This window comes from Sphaeramia orbicularis, chromosome 20 (genome assembly GCF_902148855.1).
Source record: "Sphaeramia orbicularis chromosome 20, fSphaOr1.1, whole genome shotgun sequence".
Classification (NCBI taxonomy): Eukaryota; Metazoa; Chordata; class Actinopteri; order Kurtiformes; family Apogonidae; genus Sphaeramia; species Sphaeramia orbicularis.
In genome coordinates, this window is record NC_043976.1 from 41,166,798 (window position 1) to 41,184,911 (window position 18,114).

The window sequence follows — 18,114 nt, forward strand, 5'->3', positions numbered from 1 at the left end:
ATGACCTTCGTTTTAGTAAATAGCTATGAACAACACAAAATTGACTCCAAATGTGTCCAAAGTCTGAGATAAACCAAAGTGGTTGTTGTCCAACCTGTGGACATCGTGGATAATACTGTCCGTAAGACAGAACAAAAGAATGCAGCCGATCTAAGTATGATTTTATACATAAATGTAGAGACACAAGACGAGGAAAATATGAGGCTCCATAAGTTTTCTCTAATTACTGTCCTTTTAAAGGAATGTGTAATGAATTTACTTGTAAGTGTAAATGTATTGCTGCATTGTCTTACCTCCAACCTGGTTCATTAAAAAATATTAACTAAGAAACAGTGAAAATATTATAAAAAGAAAAGAGAAAAAAAAGCCTTTCAGAAGTGACTGCTACAGTAATATATATACTGCATATATTGTATAATGTAGTCAGTCATAATATATTCAGTAAATTAAACACATATTTACAATTCTCTCAGACAGCAGCGACTTCAGCTAAATTTTAATACATTATCCATTTAATAGTCGCATCAATTAACGCATCTTAAGTTTAAGTGGTAGAAAAACACGTCCATATACAGTGTTTAACCTCAATACATGACTGTGAATTAAATGCATTTCCATGTTGCTTGGTTAAACACACACATTGCCAAGTTCATGTCTCAGTAAAGTGTAGTTTGAGCAACATCCTCTTTTATTAAAGAATGAATCAGTTCGTCTGTAAATTCTATTCCTACTGTCATGTTTCAAGGCTGCAGACAGAATATAATCTAATATACCTTTTATAATGACCAACTGGTGGACGTGTCGTGTTTAGAGCAGATGTGACTAATCTGGTGTTTAAGGAGGTTGTCTTTGGTGATGTTTGGTTAATGATGCAGCCTCTGACTCGTTAGTTCATGACCTACTGCTGAAAAACCTCCAGACGTCTCTTCTCTCATTGGGTGAAGACGTGACAAAATAGAACATAGTGATATGGACCATGTTAAGTGCTATCTATCTATCTATCTATCTATCTATCTATCTATCTATCTATCTATCTATCTATCTATCTATCTATCTATCTGTCTGTCTGTCTGTCTGTCTGTCTGTCTGTCTGTCTGTCTGTCTGTCTGTCTGTCTGTCTGTCTGTCTGTCTGTCTGTCTGTCTGTCTGTCTGTCTGATCCATCCATCCATCCATCCATCCCTCTGTCCTTCATCCATCCATCCATCCATATAAGACCAATGTAGTATATCTGAAAAGCAGACAAACTCCGTTAGTCTGCGTATAAATGTTACAAACTGTTGTCCTTGAGTTTAGCATTTTTGGCGTCCATTTAGTCGTCCATCTGCTCAAAGTGGACGTCCATGTCTCTGTGGTGAAGGGCTGTAAAAGCCTGGTCCAGGTGTTGGCATGTCCTCGTCCTCCAGGATTAGATGAGCTTGTGTTTGACCTTGAGTCAGAAGGAACGCTGCTTTTTAAACTAATCCCCGTCAGGATCTTCTGCTGTAATAGTCCCTCATGTGGCCTCCTGTACTCGCACCGTTAAGATTAGAGATGAGATCTGTGTTTTGGGAATTTAACTGAATTTTAATCAGCCTGGGGATCAGATTATCTCCTGTGTGAGTGTTTACCTGTAGATGTGTGTCTCAGCGGTTTTACTCTGCTTTACATGGACTTTATGTGATATTCCAACACTTGGAATTTCAGACACTCTTTGCAGGATTCAGGGCTGATCCTGATAGTGGGGTTATTTTCTGTTTAGTTGTTTTTTATTTATCCCTTATGTTGTACAAAGGAAAGCATGACCATAGATACAGAAATAGACTGACTCAAGTACCTCTCATCACATTTTCAATACATATTCCAGACTTTGGTGGAGGTCTTGCAGGTCTATGGGTCTTCACACAAGACAATAAATAATGAAGCATCCGTTTAGACCATTTGAATTAGCGGGAGGGTACCTATTTTCCCTCAGTACCTATGTTTCCTGGTACCTGTAATGTGCCATATTGTCAATTTTTTTTTTCCTAAATGTATATTGTACAGTTTTATGAATGTGATTTATATTATATTAAAGGTGGGGTAGGAGATGCTTTCCTGGAGCATTTTTACTATATTGCTTAAACTCCCCTTCACACCCTGATTGCAACCAATTAAAAAAATGCTCTAACACAAAAATAAAAATATTTAGTCACCTGTGGAACAGACAGAATGGAAAAAACACCATCCAATCATTTTAACCGGCCCATCGAAATGGTTGAATCGTGATATGTTTATCAAACTCAAGTGTCATTTGCCCCCACCCCCGCATGTACCCTTCTTCGTGCACGAATCGCACGTTCACAGATGCTTGGAGCACTTGTACAGGAAACGAAGCCAGAGCCAGAGCTTGGCTAGCTATATTAGCTATATTAGGATGTAAAGTTAGAGCAGGTGGGTGAACTGATGCTGTGCAGTGCTTGTGAACCCTTGGGAACAAGCATTGAGTGTTCCGGTACTCTGGAGGCGTGGCTTTGGGGGGAAGTCTTAAGGAAGGGGTTTGGACTTTTGGATTGTGTATTTTCAAAATGTAGCTCACTCGAACCGTTTTTCCAGGATCTCCTACCCTACCTTTGATGCTGATGTCTCCTGTTTCTGTCTAGGAACAACAGATGAAAAATAGCCATTAGGCTAACTCTGGTACATTTACAGCAATGTTGATGAATGTACATTGTCCCTGTCAAATAAACTAATAAATAAAATTAAGTTAAATTAAATTACCTATGTTCTCCAGTGTCTTTTTAGGTAATCAGTTAACCCTAATCCAAACCCTAATCCTTGGTACTGGGGAACAAAGGGCTGACTCCCAATTAGCATATCTATGTAGTAAAAATTGGGATGCTAAAACAGATGAGATATACACCAAAAATCTTAACCTCTTCACATTGATTTTTTATTGTGTCCAAAATGGTCCTGGGGCCACATCTAATGCTGCGTTTCCGCTACTGGCTCAACTCGACTTGGCCTTTTTGCATTTCCATTATGAAAAAAGAACTGGAATCTGGTACCTGGAACTAGTTTTTTGGTATCACCTCCGCCGAGGTTCTAAGACTGGGGACCAGATACTAAAACGTGACGTGTACACACTGCAGACCACTGATTGGTCAGAGAGTTGTCTCTGTGACCCGCTGTTTTACAAAAAACAGATACAGAAGTTTACAGTAAATATAGCGGTAGGTTAATCCACATGATGACAGCCCGCAAATCTACACCATGATCGGTTAAAGAGAGTAGGTGGCCGACGTAAAAATTCAGCGTGAGCTTGACGAGACAACACACAACAAGCTAGTTTATCAGCAACTCTCTGAACAGACGACACGGAAGTAATGTGCTGCATCACTATGACATCCAGGTACTCTAAAGATGGTAGTATCCTGTAATGGAAATGGTCTGTAGCAATAGTACCTGGTACCCGAGCTGAGTCGAGTTGAGCCGAGCCGGTTCCATGCAGTGAAAACGTGGCATAAGGAATATAATTGCAGCAAAAACCTGTTTGGTGGTACCGATGTTTGACCGATACATTGGTCCATCTCTGGTCAGAATAAGAGGCTGGTTTAAAACTTTGATAATCTGATTCATTGGAAAATATCAGTGACGTAAACATAATTTCATTGTTTCTCTCTTAGACTTTAAAAGTTTTAATGAGTGTTGATTGACTTCAACTTGATGGTCGAAGGGCACGTAATACCAAAAAAACAGGTCCAGTTCTGGCTCCATCTTGGTGAAATTTGTAATAAAAATGTGAAAAAAAAGTCAACAACGAACTGTATATTTCCATCATTTCACATTATTAAACAAATAAATAAGAGCACTATCAAGTCTTTCCTAGGTTGCTGATGTTTGTTTTATGGACCATTTATCAGTGTAATTGGAATTTTTTACTGCAAGTGCTGCATTAAGCTACGGATTTGTAGCATTATTGTCATTAGCACATGATGCTAGGTTTGTGTGTTTATTTCTGTCTGTAGTGATACTTTAGCAGCTGCCTGCACTCAAGTGTTCAGAATTAGTCATAATAATTTACATTAATTCATATAATGTGATTTTGCCGTAGTGGAAGAAATAATGATGAGTGATTACCGTAAGTCTGTCTGAAGTGTGTCTGATTTACAAAGATGATTTATGGTACTGTTAGAGCGTAAAAACATTTTCATTCATTATAAACTTAAGTTAGTTCACAGTCCATATAGTTAAGGAAACACTGCAGCTGTATGTACAGGAAAATGTGTAACTTCATATAGAGAATAGAATAGAATAGAATAGAATAGAATAGAATAGAATAGAATAGATCTTTATTGTCACTATCACAGGAACAATGAAAATCAGTTTAGCACCTCGGTTCAATGTAGCAGCAAAACACTTAGTTCAAAAGGGACTGTATGAGGAAAAACATATAGATATTGTTAGTGTTTTAATAATATTGGTCCAAAATTCTGCAAAAATGCAGACATTTTAGTCAGACCCAACCAAACAAAGCATCATACTCAGACTAAACCTCCAGAAACCAGAGGAAACTAGAGGACAACTGGGCAGAATTTGGTTGTGACTCAACTACATTTTACAAGACAAGAGAAAACTTGACCAGGACAGTCTTGCAAAAGTGATTTGTAATCTCTGCCAGTCTTTTTTTGTCCTGGTAAAATACAAGTTAACAAATAAAATAATAATAAAACTGTAATTCACATCATGGATTGTATTTGTACCTCAAAAGATCCTCATATGATCTTTTAGTTCAGATTGTCCTGAAGTATTGCCAATGTCATGTCTCTCACCTTTCCTTTAGACTACAATATAAATGTACATATTGATTTTATTTTATTATAAATCCAGATACAGGTCACAGTGTATTTAATTTTTCTCCATTAAGCAAACAGGATGTATTACTACATTGACATTTATTTATGCCATTCATTAGTCTTAATGCTCACAGTAATTCAGATTTGACTGTTATTTTCACACAGATAATTGCAATTAATGCTTCAGTTGTTTGTTTTTTGTTTGTTTTATGGCTTTAGAATTAGCACTGAACACCAGAACAAGAAAAAATTACATCCATTTAAAGCTGAAAAGGGAAGATTTGATTTATGGATGCTGAGGTGATATTTTTATCAGTAGAACTTGGCTTCACATCTGGAATCAGTGGTTAAAAAACACTTACAATCACTATTTTTTATGGTTAGTTTTAATTGCTTTGGCTTTGCTCTTCATAGTTTTATGGCCGTGTCCTAATCTGGATTCATTCACTCATTCATTCATTGAAACCTGTGTCGAGTGATATGGAGTGAGATCAACATTTGGAGGTGATTTTTAATTGTCTTGTTGTTATTGTCTTGACAAGAGGGTTAAAAACAGCCATTCTAGTGGTTTTGCTGGTAATATTGTCCTTAAGGAGCGTGTTTTATAGACGTTTTCAGTGAGATTTCTTATCGAAGGGCTAATAACAGTAGTGACACAGGCAGGTAAGACCTCCAGGTATGCACCGCTCAGTCAACTGTGAACGTGTGTGTGAAGGTCAAATTCCACAAGAAATTCCTAAATCCATTGTGTGTGCGCTGTGGTTTGGACTGAATTCCCTGTGAATGACTTCTCCTTTCTGCTCTCCACAGGATCCAGCCGGTATCTTCGAGCTGGTTGAACTGGTCGGTAATGGCACCTATGGGCAGGTCTACAAGGTGAGTCTGTACTCGGATCTAAACATCCTCATACCTGAACAATGAAATGGGCCCGTTACCTGTTGCTCACAAAACCATACATGGAATCACCACAAAATACCACACAACTCTGAAAAATATGATACAGCTGTTGGATTCAGGCTGTGGGAACATCATGGGTCAGGTGTGGTCCAGGTTAGGTGTAAAATAAACTTGGTTTGAGCAAAAATAGGAATGTTACATGATAATAGTTAACTACTAAATCAAGTTCATATGGTTTCCTCCAGTCGAAGTAAAAGTACTGATATTTTACCAGGGCTGCAACTAACAATGATTTTAATAATTGATTAATCTGTAGATTATTGTTATAACTAATTGATTCATTGGATAAACACAAAAGACTCAAGTCTCAAAGATTGGTATTTAACCCAAAGCAATACAGGCTACAGATAAGTCAGTAATGATTACATCCCCACAATGGCTTCGACTTTAGTTAGCGAGCACTAGCTTGCTACCTAGACTGGTTATGGCTAGAGACTAGCAAGATATAGTCTTCAACTCGCTCCGGTTATAGGCTATCAAACTAGTGTTGTATGTATTAGTTCCAGTCAACGATAAGTAACGTTAGTCTAGTGGCCTGATAAACAGAGATGGATGAAAACGTTGTAATAACTACGATAGTGTCTAACTAGCTAAAGGGCTAAAGTAATCACGACACGTAGGCTATCTTAAGCTTGGTTTACAGTATGTTCCCAGTGGCTACAGCAGCCCCGTTTGCCCGAAACATAGTGCGCTGTGGGATTTTGGCCATTTTTTTCTCCATAGTCGAGTTTTGTTACATAAATGGCGCCCTACTTTTCGTCCAAATGGGGCTGCCCGGCGTCCGAAGCCTCAGCCATGCTGCTCTGTGTTTTCCTCTGTTACACTACACAGCGTACACATGCCTCAATACTAACGTGCTCAAGACCCAATGAATCGACTGCCGAATTCATTGCCAACTCTTTTAAGAATCGATTTAATCAATTCGTTGTTGCAGCACTATATTTTACTACTAAGTCCAGGCTCTGACAGATCCTCAAAGTAGAAAAATCTAAAACACCATGAAGACTGAAAATGATGAACATGAACTTCACTCCAATGTGTAAATCAGTTTTCAGTGTCAACAACGGAACTGAAACATTACGACGTCTTTTCTCCATTTACTGTCTGGTTTATCTGTTACGACATTTTCCTTATTTTACATCTTGTTCAGTCTTTTATGTCGCATTTGTGTACACCAGTTTTGTGGCATCTTCATCTGATTACATTGTTTTGAACTTGATACATTTTGTTGTTTTTTTTATGTCATTTCATCTTGTGTTTTTAACTTGTTGCCTTTTTTTTCTACGTCTTTTGTGCTTTTTGTCTCATATTGTTTTTAACTTGTTCCATTTTGTTTTGTTACATCTTTCAGGTTATTTTCATCTGAAGCTGTTAAGTAGTTACATTTTGTTATTTTTTATGTCTTTTATGTCATTTTAATCCTGGTACATCGTATTTAACTTGTTACAGTTTGTTTTGTTGCATCTTTCACGTCATTTTTGCCTCATTAGGTTGTTTTTAACCCGTTACATTGTGGTTTTTTTTAATGTCTTTTATATCATTTTCATCTTGTTACATTGTCTTCACCTTGTTGTACCTTTACCAGTTTCTTTTATATATTTTATATTTATATCTGTTAAATTTTGTCATTTTTTGAAAGTTATTTCATTACAACACTTTCATCAACTCTTTCATCAGACTGAACACTTTTTGATTATTTTTACTGAAAAAATACAAGGCATTAAAAAGGTAAACACAGGAAGCCCTATAGTGTGCAATCCAAGCTTACGATAGCCTTTTATTTTATTTGTGGTTTTTGTTTTTTTGTTGAATCTTTTACATAATATTAATCTTGTTGCATTTTTTCAGTCACAACTTGCATATAGTTCAGATTGAATCATGTTTTACCTTCGCTTAATGTAGCAAGAATACAATTGCTAAAAAATCATGAATTGTGCTTAACATTGAAAAAAAAAATCTAAATGTAGCTTTTGATGGTTTTACAGTACTGTTTGTGTTAGTGTTTGTGTGTATTTATCTTCATTCTATTCAGCTTCAGTTTAATAATTGTTGCTTTCACTTTAGTTATGGTAATGTATATACAAAACCAAATTTAACCACGGAGACAAAGTGTATTATCATGTCGTTAGTTTTTTTCAATGATAGTATCACTGAAAAAGTAGGACACACACCTGCAGTGACCAAAACTGGTTAATAAATTGATAAATACATTTTGGTCATATTGCCAATCTCTAATGTCACCTTCACTCTGAAACTGGATGAAAAATACTTCCGATTTAATACTGGTAAAAAAAAACCCAAACAAAAAAAAAACACCACTAAGAATTTCTACATAGGTCATTTTAATCCTGTTTACTTATTTTGTCCTTGGTTTACAAAATCTTTATTTATTAAATGTCACATTTTTTTAAGACTGTTTAATTCTGAATATTTTAACCTTTATTTTATTACAAAGTTCCTTGAGAGTAAAATGAGACCTGGACTTTAAGTACAACATAAGCCAGTTATTCAGTGAATGCACTTATTAAACATTAATCCAATGTTCATTAATATTTAACGTCAGTTTTTATAAAAGGCTTAGTAATTTGGTAAAACAGATGCTGCTTTAATCAGACAACAGGGGGAGATTAGTCAGGGACTATTTTCAGATTCTGATTAATAATATGAGTAATGAATAAACAAGTAATTTTCTCTATAAACCAAGTTACGTCATTCTTTCCAGGAAACTTCAGTAGAATTTGCAGCTACATGTTAAGAATTACAGGAAACCTGTCTATTTCACCACTACTGTTAAGAAAGTCCTACAGTGATGATAAACTTTTGTTTCTCATAGGAATAATCAAGCTCTTCAAAGGATTAAAATATTTCAGGACATGAAATAAAACCACTCCATAAAACCTGTCTAAACCATCGAAATATTCTAGATAGACATAAACATGTTTAGCTGTGTAACTTGTATCAACCCTGAGCAGAATATTTTTATTTTATCTTCCATGTTGACACTTTTCATCTACATCCAGATTGATTTTATCCTGGAGGCTGATCCAATCTGTCACCGTTAGAACACAGAAAAATACAAGTGACGGTAGAAAAAAAAAAACAGTGGAAACACTCAGATGTGTAACCTTTTGATAAAGCTTTGTACCTCCTGTTTCAGACATATAAAAGATGGAATATAATGATAAATGAGGAGGTGGAGTTAAAGGCGGGCGTTTTCACGGATTTAATCCGTGAATCAGTGTCGGCAACATAGGGTTAATGATATTTATTAACAGTCGTATTGATGCACACATTGACAGCTTTTTCTCCTCAGACCTCTCACTTTAATTGTCTGAGTGTTAATCTGGGTGTCATTTATACTCAGAATCAGTTTAATATAGTCATTTACAGAGAATTTATGATTTAACAAGGAGGAGGTGAAGCCCAAAAATGTAAACTCCACTGTGACGAATGTACAGAAAGTGAATTTTTAAGGTACCCACCATCAGAGGATTGTGTCATGAAGTTTACAGGTGATTTATTACAATAACCAGAGGAACTTGACTGCATTAGCTGATGTTAGCATTAATATGTGTTGAATTCTATGGTCTATCAGCTCATTAGCTCAGGTAACGGTTATTAGTGTACTTGTACATTTATACTGTTATCAACACAACTGCACGTGTTAACATTTATTAACAATCTCAAACGACCTGATGGGGTTTATTATGACACTGTAAGTGGATGTGGGCGGGGTTTTCAGGATGATCTGGTTTCATCTGTTGCTCTTTGCCAACTCCACCCATTTAATCTAAATATTGGAACTTGTTTGCAAAAATCCAACATGATAACTGCATCTTGATCATCATGAGGCTTCAAAACCAGCCTTTAAACAAATTAAACACAAACCTTCTCAGATCTTACATACTGAATCTTTATTAAATAATAATAAGAAAATTAGATAAATTATTTGTTTTTGCTTTCAAACAGATGCTAAATTAAGTGGAGATTGTTAATTTGACCAAAGCACATCATTTTGGGTGTGATGCAAATTTGCTACAACAGGCATAATGGTAGATAGTAATGAAAAGACAATAACACCTTTTCCCATCTCAGGATATGGAGATGGTTTTAATGATACCACAAATTATTTTCAGTGTCTTGACTAGGTATGTATCGAATATGCCCAAACTGGTGTTAGGGGAATACGTACACTATCTCGACTGATTCAGTAATGGAAACGGTTTGATGCAAATTTGCAGCGGTCAGTTTTAAGGGATTAATGAAGAAATCTAAAGAAGCAGGTCTCGGTTTTAAAGCTGACATGATGCTGATTCTGATTCAGGTTTTAGTGTGAACTGTCTCAGATGAGCCTGTTCTATTTTGGCGTTGGTTTGAAACCTTGCCTCAATGTGTCAGGGCTTGTGTTCGGGTTAGGAATGTGAGGCTTGTCTCAACGCGGGACCTGAGGTGTGTTTTTACGCCTCAGGCTGCTTAAAAGGATATTCTGCCCTTTTCTATCTCCATCCTTCTCCTCCTCCTCCTTCTCCTCCTCCTCCCTCTGTTCTCGCCTGGTTGCTATCTTTATCTCCTTCCCGCCTGGTCGTCTTCGTGTGTGTGTTTGCGAGTTCAGGTACAGGTTTAAGTTCACGTTAACGCACACCAGAGCTGCGTGTCACCTCTGGGAGATTGTTTGGTCGGTCGTCGCCGTTGGAGGAAGAGCGATAGCAAAACAAAACCCTCTCTGAGATGCTATCTGTGGCTCTCATCTCGCCTGTCTTATCTGCCTTGCTTTTTATTGCTTCATCATGGCGCACCGCTGCCATTCGTCCTGCAACACTTTGTACATTTAACCCAAGGCCAAGAAGCAGGTTTACTGTACAACGCGGATAAAAAAAAAACCACAGAGCAAACCAGGTTGTTACCTTTGTTTACACTGACGACTTTCCTTCAACCTTCAAGACGTTTGTTTACAGGTCCCAAATTATTTAATCAGAACAGAAATTTTATTGACAAGTGTTTCACCTGCTGTCAAGAGTTGAATCTGCCTGAAACCTTACTTTGTAATAAGCTGCCTTCAAGGTTTTCCAGTGGGTCGATGGTTCAATGGATTAGATGGAAATACTTGTTTATAACCATCGTTCAGAGCCTAGGGCTGAAAGTGAAAGCTGAAGAAAGCAGGCAGCCCTTAAATAATAAGAGTCTAAATTATTCATAGAAAACATAGTGAGATGAAAACAATAGAAACTAGAAGCACTCGGAGAGCGCAGACCTCCGCCAAGGCTGATCAGTGCCGCCCCCCCACCCCCCCCGATCACCACCAAAATTTAATCATTTCTTCCTCATCCCATTTCCAACAAACCCTGAAAATTTCATCCAAATCTGTCCATAACTTTTTGAGTTATGTTGCACACTAACGGACAGACAAACAAACAAAGAGACAGACAAACAAACAAACAAACCCTGGCAAAAACATAACCTTCTTGGCGGAGGTAAAGATACAAGAAGAATATGATGTAAGAGACACAACAAGATGAAAACAATGTAAAAAAAAAAAAAAAAAGTAACATGAAAATGATGTAGAAGTTGTAACAAGACAAAAATCAGAATCATCTTTTTTCACCAAGTACATAAACACATACAAGGAATTCTTAACAGGTAGATGTTATCTGTTGTAAATTATAAAAACGCATCACATTATATTGTCATATTGTATTGTATCATATCATGTCTTGTCATGTCGTGTTGTATTATTTTGTATCGTGCCAACCTATTTCTTGTTTTGTTGTGATGTAACCAATTGCATCGTATCCTATCGTATTGTCGTGTCTCATCATATCGTATCCTATTGTATCGTGTTGTGTTGTGTCATATCACATTGCATCGAATCATATTGTATCCCATCATGTCTTGTTGTATTGTATTGTGTCATATTATGTAGTTTTGTAAGTTTCTACCAGTGATAGTTTAACCGAAAAAGGACATACACACCTGCAGTGACCAAAACTGGTTAATATCACTTCAGAGGATAATCTAGCACAATGAAATGTTGAAAAAAACTGGATTAAGTTGTTTGAATTTATTAATTTAAATGTATAGAAGCCAACTTTGTGCTTAGACAGACACCAGAAGTTCATCTATATTCATTTTTAGTTGTTGATATTTGGGGACGGGCCTTTCTTTGTTTGCAACAACCGCTTGGCCTTTTTTAGAGAGCGTGACCCTGGGTATTTATTTAAGGATTTGTCAACCTCATTTCCTCTTCAGCTAAATGTAAAATGCTTTTAACCTCTTCTTTATGGTCACATTCTGTCAAACTCATACCAAAAAGCAGAAAGTCTCGCAAATCTACAGTAAAATCATCAAAATACAGAGCAAAATAAAACTAACACAACTAAAACAACTAGTATTTTGCATATTATCTGACAATGCAAAAAATTTACATTGAAATAAATATAATTATTAGTGTGAGTGTGACTGTAGTTGTGGAATTTCCATTATATCATTAAAAGAGCTTCAACAAGACCAACCGGGGAGATCCGAGTCGTGATATGAAACAGGAAAAAGACAAAGAGAGTGATTTTGTGTCGTCTGAGGTGGGTTTTTGAGTCTGTCAGATACATTCAGCGTCTGATGCAACAGCGAGTAACCAGGAAACTGTGAATCTGAGCATCTCACATGAGCGACTGACCCCGAGTGTGAAATATCACGGTCTCACACATGCATGCAGACACACACGCCGCCGCCTCCAACCCCCCAGTCGCCACCGATGCCCTCACAAAACAACCTGCCGGGCCTGTTGCTAGGTTACTGAGAGGAAATGGTGGCAGCGGCGGCGGTGTAGAGGTGGATGATTTCCACTTTGTCGCTTTAACAGCTGTGATGCCGAGGCTCGGTGGTGGGTTTTGAAGTCCTCCACAGGTAGCTGGACTGCAGAGGTTTTCACCAGCGCATTCCTCACTTTAACACTTTTACTTCTCCGTGAAAACAAGGCAGCGCTTGTTCTGATTCTGTCTCATTTATGAAACATCAGCATCAGGTCTTTGTTCAGTTTCAGAACCTGCAACACTGCATCACATCTGATGTTTATTTTATTTTTACCTTTTAGATTAAGTGCAGTGTTTTCATGTTTTTACCTTTCAGTACTGGTGCGACATTTGTGTTTTTACCTTTAAGATCAAATACGACCTTTTGTAGGATTTTACTTGTCAAGGCTAGTGTGGTGATCTTTAATATTTGCGCGTTTTTGCTACAAACATACTGAGATGCTTGTTCGTTTTTAACCAAGTGCAATGTTTGCAACATTTTCATGTTTTTACATTTCAGTCCTACTATGACAGTTGTGTTTTTAGGCTAATTTTGTGTGTTAGCTTACCGGCCGACAGGCTGTAAGCTATTGTTGTCATGCGGCGTCCGGCGGTGGCATCTGTCGTCTGTTACAAAACTTTCCATCGTCTTCTTCTCCGAAACTACAATTCAGATTGATTTCAAACTTGGCATACAGCTTCTTTATGATGATGTCAAGAAAAGTTAGTGAAATTATTTGGATCTAGATCTGATTCTGGATTTGGTGCGACTTTGAAAAATTTCCCCATTATAAGAGATAGGAAGCTGATGGATGCAATAACTCAGTAAATATAAATGATATCCAGTGTAAATGTCTCCAGTCCAGCCCTGATGGGGAGATGACCAAAACATAATGTCCACATGCTGATCAGGATCTTCTTCTGGATCTGGGAACTTACGGAAAATTTAACATGGGCTCTTATGGGGAAGACATTTCAATCATCTTCTTCTCCAAAACTCCAGTTCTGATTGACTTCAAACTTGGTATACAGCTTCTGTATGATGATGTCAGCACAAGGTACTGAAATTACTTGAATCCGGATCTGATTCTGGATTGGTGCGACTTTGAAAAATTTCCCCATTATAAGAGATAGGAAGTGGATTGATCCAATAAATCAGTATCAATGATATCAAGTTGGAATTTTATTTTTTATAGATCTGATTGGAATATGACCAAAACATGGGCTATTTCTGTAATAGAATAAATACACAGAACTGGGTGAGAATAAACTGCATCTGGATACATTTCCCAAAGCTTTTAATTTGGCCGGTAAGCTACAGGGCCATTGGTCCTATTTTTATTTTAAAGACCAGATCCAATATTTTCATGTTTTTATCTCTCAAGACTTGTGCAACCATTGCCTGGATTAAGATTGAGGATGTTTTGTAGAATTTTAGTTTTCAAGGCTAGTGTGATGTCCTCCATATTTACATGTTTTTAATCTCAAGATCAGGTTCAATGGTCGCAGCGTTTGCATGTTTTTACATTTCAAGACTAAAGCGATGTCTTCAGTATTTGTGCCTTTTTACTATTAAGAGCAGATGCAAAGTTTATGTGTTTTTATTTTTCAAGAGTTTGGTGACAGTTGTGTTTTTACCTTTTAGACAAGATGAGACCTTTTTATGGTTTTGCAACAATTCATGTTTATATCTTTCTAGAGTAGTGCGCCAGTTGTGCTCTTACCTTTAATTTGGTTGCAATGTTGGCGTGTTTTTATCTTTAATATGAGAACATTTCTGTGGCATTTTCAAGTTTTTATAATTCAAGACAAAAGTGACGTCCTCAGTATTTGTATCATTTCGCCATTAGGTTCAGATGCAACATTTTTGTGTTTTTACGGCAAAGTGCAATGTTTTCCTTTTTTTCTTTCAGACGAGTGCAACAATTGTGTTTTTACCTTTAAGATGAATGCAATGTTAATCTGATTTTGCCACTTGTACATGCTTTGTACCTTTAAGACCAGATTTGACAGTTACATGTCTCTGTCTTATAAAACTAGTGTGATTATGTCTTTTAACTCTACTACTGAATGCTACATTTGTGTGATTTTTTTTTTTTTCTTTCCCCCTTATGAACGGATGCAAGCGTTGCAAATTTTCACCTTTAAAAGTGAAACATTTGTGTGTTTTTACCAGTAAAGTCAGACTGAATGTTTGCCATTTTTTCCTATAAATCTTAAATTTTCCATTAGCATATTTTAACCTTTTATTCTTATTTCTCTTGTTGTAAAAACATTGATTGAAGAAAATGTTTTTACCTAATTTTCTGGCTTGAAAATTGTAAAAACTCCTTGGTAATGGATGGACAGAAAATTAACATCTGCTTTTGACCACTTTATAAAACCTGCTGTAAAGTGTGGTTCCAATTTTCATAAAACTGTAAAATCTTTACTGTTAGTCCTCTAGGGTGTCTAGTTTGCAAAACAGTAAACAGTTTGTATTTTTTCAATACATAAGGGCATAAAATAGCAAAAGTATTTTTTTCTACAAAGTCAAATACCTTAATAAACTAATTTAAAACATTTTTATCTATATATATCTCAGTTTATTAGATATTTGTAACCACTGTAAAAAGAGTAGCCAGAGGTTTTAAAAGAACCTTACAACAGACCATAAGTATAATATAGGTCCAATAGAAGAGGATCACAGTTATGCTTTGAATTGCACTGACGGACAAAGAATGCAAACATAAATTAATGCTGAATATAATGCCATCTAAGTATTTTTAAAACATTTTTCTGAAAAATAAAATTTACTAGAAGTCATGTACTTTCAAAATATGTAAGTCTTCAAAAGGTGATTTTAAATTACATTTTTGATCTAGATGTTAACCTTCCCTTGGCCAGCCTCTTCAGCAAATTCTAAATGAACACAGTCTTTAAAACCAATGAACAGAAAGGTTTTTGTGCTGTTTGTAACTTTTAAAAACCTGTCTCCTTTCCTTTGTGATGTTTGATTTTTTTTGGCTGAAGTTTAATCATAAATATCTAATCATAATCTAATCATAAATATCTAATTGTTTTTCTGTGTGTTTGTCAGGGTCGCCATGTTAAAACAGGCCAGCTCGCTGCGATCAAGGTCATGGACGTCACTGGAGTAAGTAAAGCTACAACTTGCAACAAAAGTACAACACACAAACACAGGAGAAACACTCTGCTGCTTCTATTCATGTAAAAAAGTCTAGTGTACATCTACCACTGTGAACTACATCTGCAGATCCATTTATGTTTACAATATAGCTAAGATTTTATACATAAATTCTTCATTGAACCAAACCTTTCTTTAATCTGTTGTGTTTATTTATGTAGTTGTGCTCAAATTCAGCTGTTTCTTAAGAAATGAGTGTAATGATAAAATAATTGACCAAGTATTTAAGCAAAGCGTGAGGTAAGCAGCGATATAGAACATATGACATGAAATTAACAGTGTTTACTGGAATATCTCAGGTTTTAGAGGATGGACTTGGAGATCTTGACAGTGTTTATGTCGACATTTATGACTCAGAAAAACAGGGTAAAAACTTTTACAGAGAGGATGAGGAGAACAAAGTGTAGTTATATATCATTAAAACAGTAACATGCAATGATTTACTTCTATGACAATTGATAGTTAACCCTTAAAGACTTACAACTATTTTTATGCCAACGTCTAAATGGATTTTATCTACTTTTACCCTGTATTAAGTTACAATTTTTTTTATTTATACCTCTGCATTTTTCAGTGTAAATCATGTATTTTCCTATATCTAATTCACTGATCATGTAGATGTTCATTAAATCTCAGAGCAAATTCAAAGGTTATTATATCAGAACCGAGAAAAGTGACTTTTTTTTTAGCAAAATATATCATTAACTGAACATAAAACAAGTGGCTCCAGGCACAGCAAACCCCGCCCCTCGCCCCTTCAACCAGTACTTTTGCTGCTACAGACATGTGAAATTTCACCCGTTATAAGTAAATGGTGGAAAAAAAGATTAAAAAAATTTATAAAAAATTTAAACTTTGACCTATTTTTCCCAAAATGTAATGACATCTATTCTGGGTCACTGGCAATATATAAACCAAATTTGGTAAGAATTCAACTAGTAGTTTTGCTGCCACAGACATTTGAAATTTCGCCCATTGTAAGAAAATATGGGGAAAATAAAGGATTTCAAAAATTCCTCCAAAATTTGAACTTTGACCTACTGTTCCCAAAATGGAATGAAATCTATTCTGGGTCAATGGCAATCTACAAACTAAATATGGTATGAATTCAACCAATAGTTTTGCTGCTAGAGTGTTAACTAACAAACAGACAAACTGAACCAAAAACAATACCCCTTGCCTCCCCTTCAGAGGGCGGGATAATAAGTGTCTCCATCTGCCGTCATTTATCAAACTCCCTTAATTTATGGCTGCAGCTCAGTTGCTTTTGTTTCCAACTGTTTAATTGAATATTTTACATATTAAATGTCTTGCAAAGTCAAAAAATAGCACAATTTTCCAACATTCAAGAAAAATAAAAAGAAATTAATCAGTGTGAAGAATACTGGACTAAATTACTGAATAGAGAATTAAATGTCATGCATCTAACAGAATTAGGTATTTAGAACACACGACAGGAATAAATGTTTTAATGTTTTTAGTTGAGCTACAGTTTAAGTTGTTTCAATCTTAACTTTTAAAGACATGAAACTGTTTTTGTGGCAACTTCTAAATGAACCTCTCATCACATAAACCTCTTTCATCACGTTTTTGCTTATTATTTCCAAATTAAAGTCTTGTAATGTTATGAAGGAGATTAAAATAACCACATATTTAGAGAATAAAGCTGCAGTTTTATCTGCAATGGAATAAAGGAAATCAGGAAATGTCAAATATCAGAATAGAAGATTCTTATTAAATCAACTCAGTGAAAACAGCTGCTGCGTTTGGGTCGGCTAGGAATTTTGACAACTTCTTGTTATCAATTACAGTTTCTCTCACAAACATGTTGACTTTCTCAAAACTAACTTTTACTTCACTTAACGCTGTAACTTTACTCCTGAAGTATCTGTTTTTTAACCCTCAGTGTGCTTAATATTTTCTTGAATGTTGACGACTCTTTGACATTCAGTACAATTCTGAAACAGCGGTAATTTTGCCAAATGTACAATAACCCTGTCTACAATCTATACACAATCTGATCCGTATGATTTGTGCAAAAACATTTAACAATCTTTGAATAAAAGCACAATAAACAAGTTTTTCCTCTGATTATGAGGCTCATGTGAAGAATCTAAACCAGATTAATCAAAAATCAATGAAAGCATCAAAATCAACTACATGACTTTCCGCAGATCTAATGGTTTATCCCCACTTGGTAAAATTTTCTCTGTTTTTTTCAATAAGTTTCAGCTTTTTATATTTATATATTTATCACATGAGGAGTAGTGGTCCAATCCTATGGGAAATTACACTTATTTTAATTAAATAAATCAAGTTTTCCCTCATCTCTCGAACATAAACCCTCCAAGAACCCAAGAAAAACCTGTAAA

At 35.9% G+C, this 18,114-nt stretch overlaps 1 protein-coding gene across 5 annotated transcripts in view; it reads left to right on the forward strand.

Moving 5' to 3' along the window:
• tnikb (TRAF2 and NCK interacting kinase b) overlaps window positions 1-18,114 on the forward strand; it is a 71,636-nt gene that overhangs the window by 2,471 nt on the left and 51,051 nt on the right. For all 5 annotated transcript variants that reach the window (XM_030123370.1, XM_030123371.1, XM_030123367.1 and 2 more), the window contains exons 2-3: window positions 5,624-5,689; window positions 15,635-15,691. In XM_030123370.1, the coding sequence (XP_029979230.1) occupies window positions 5,624-5,689; window positions 15,635-15,691 (123 nt within the window). The remainder of the gene's footprint in view (window positions 1-5,623; window positions 5,690-15,634; window positions 15,692-18,114) is intronic.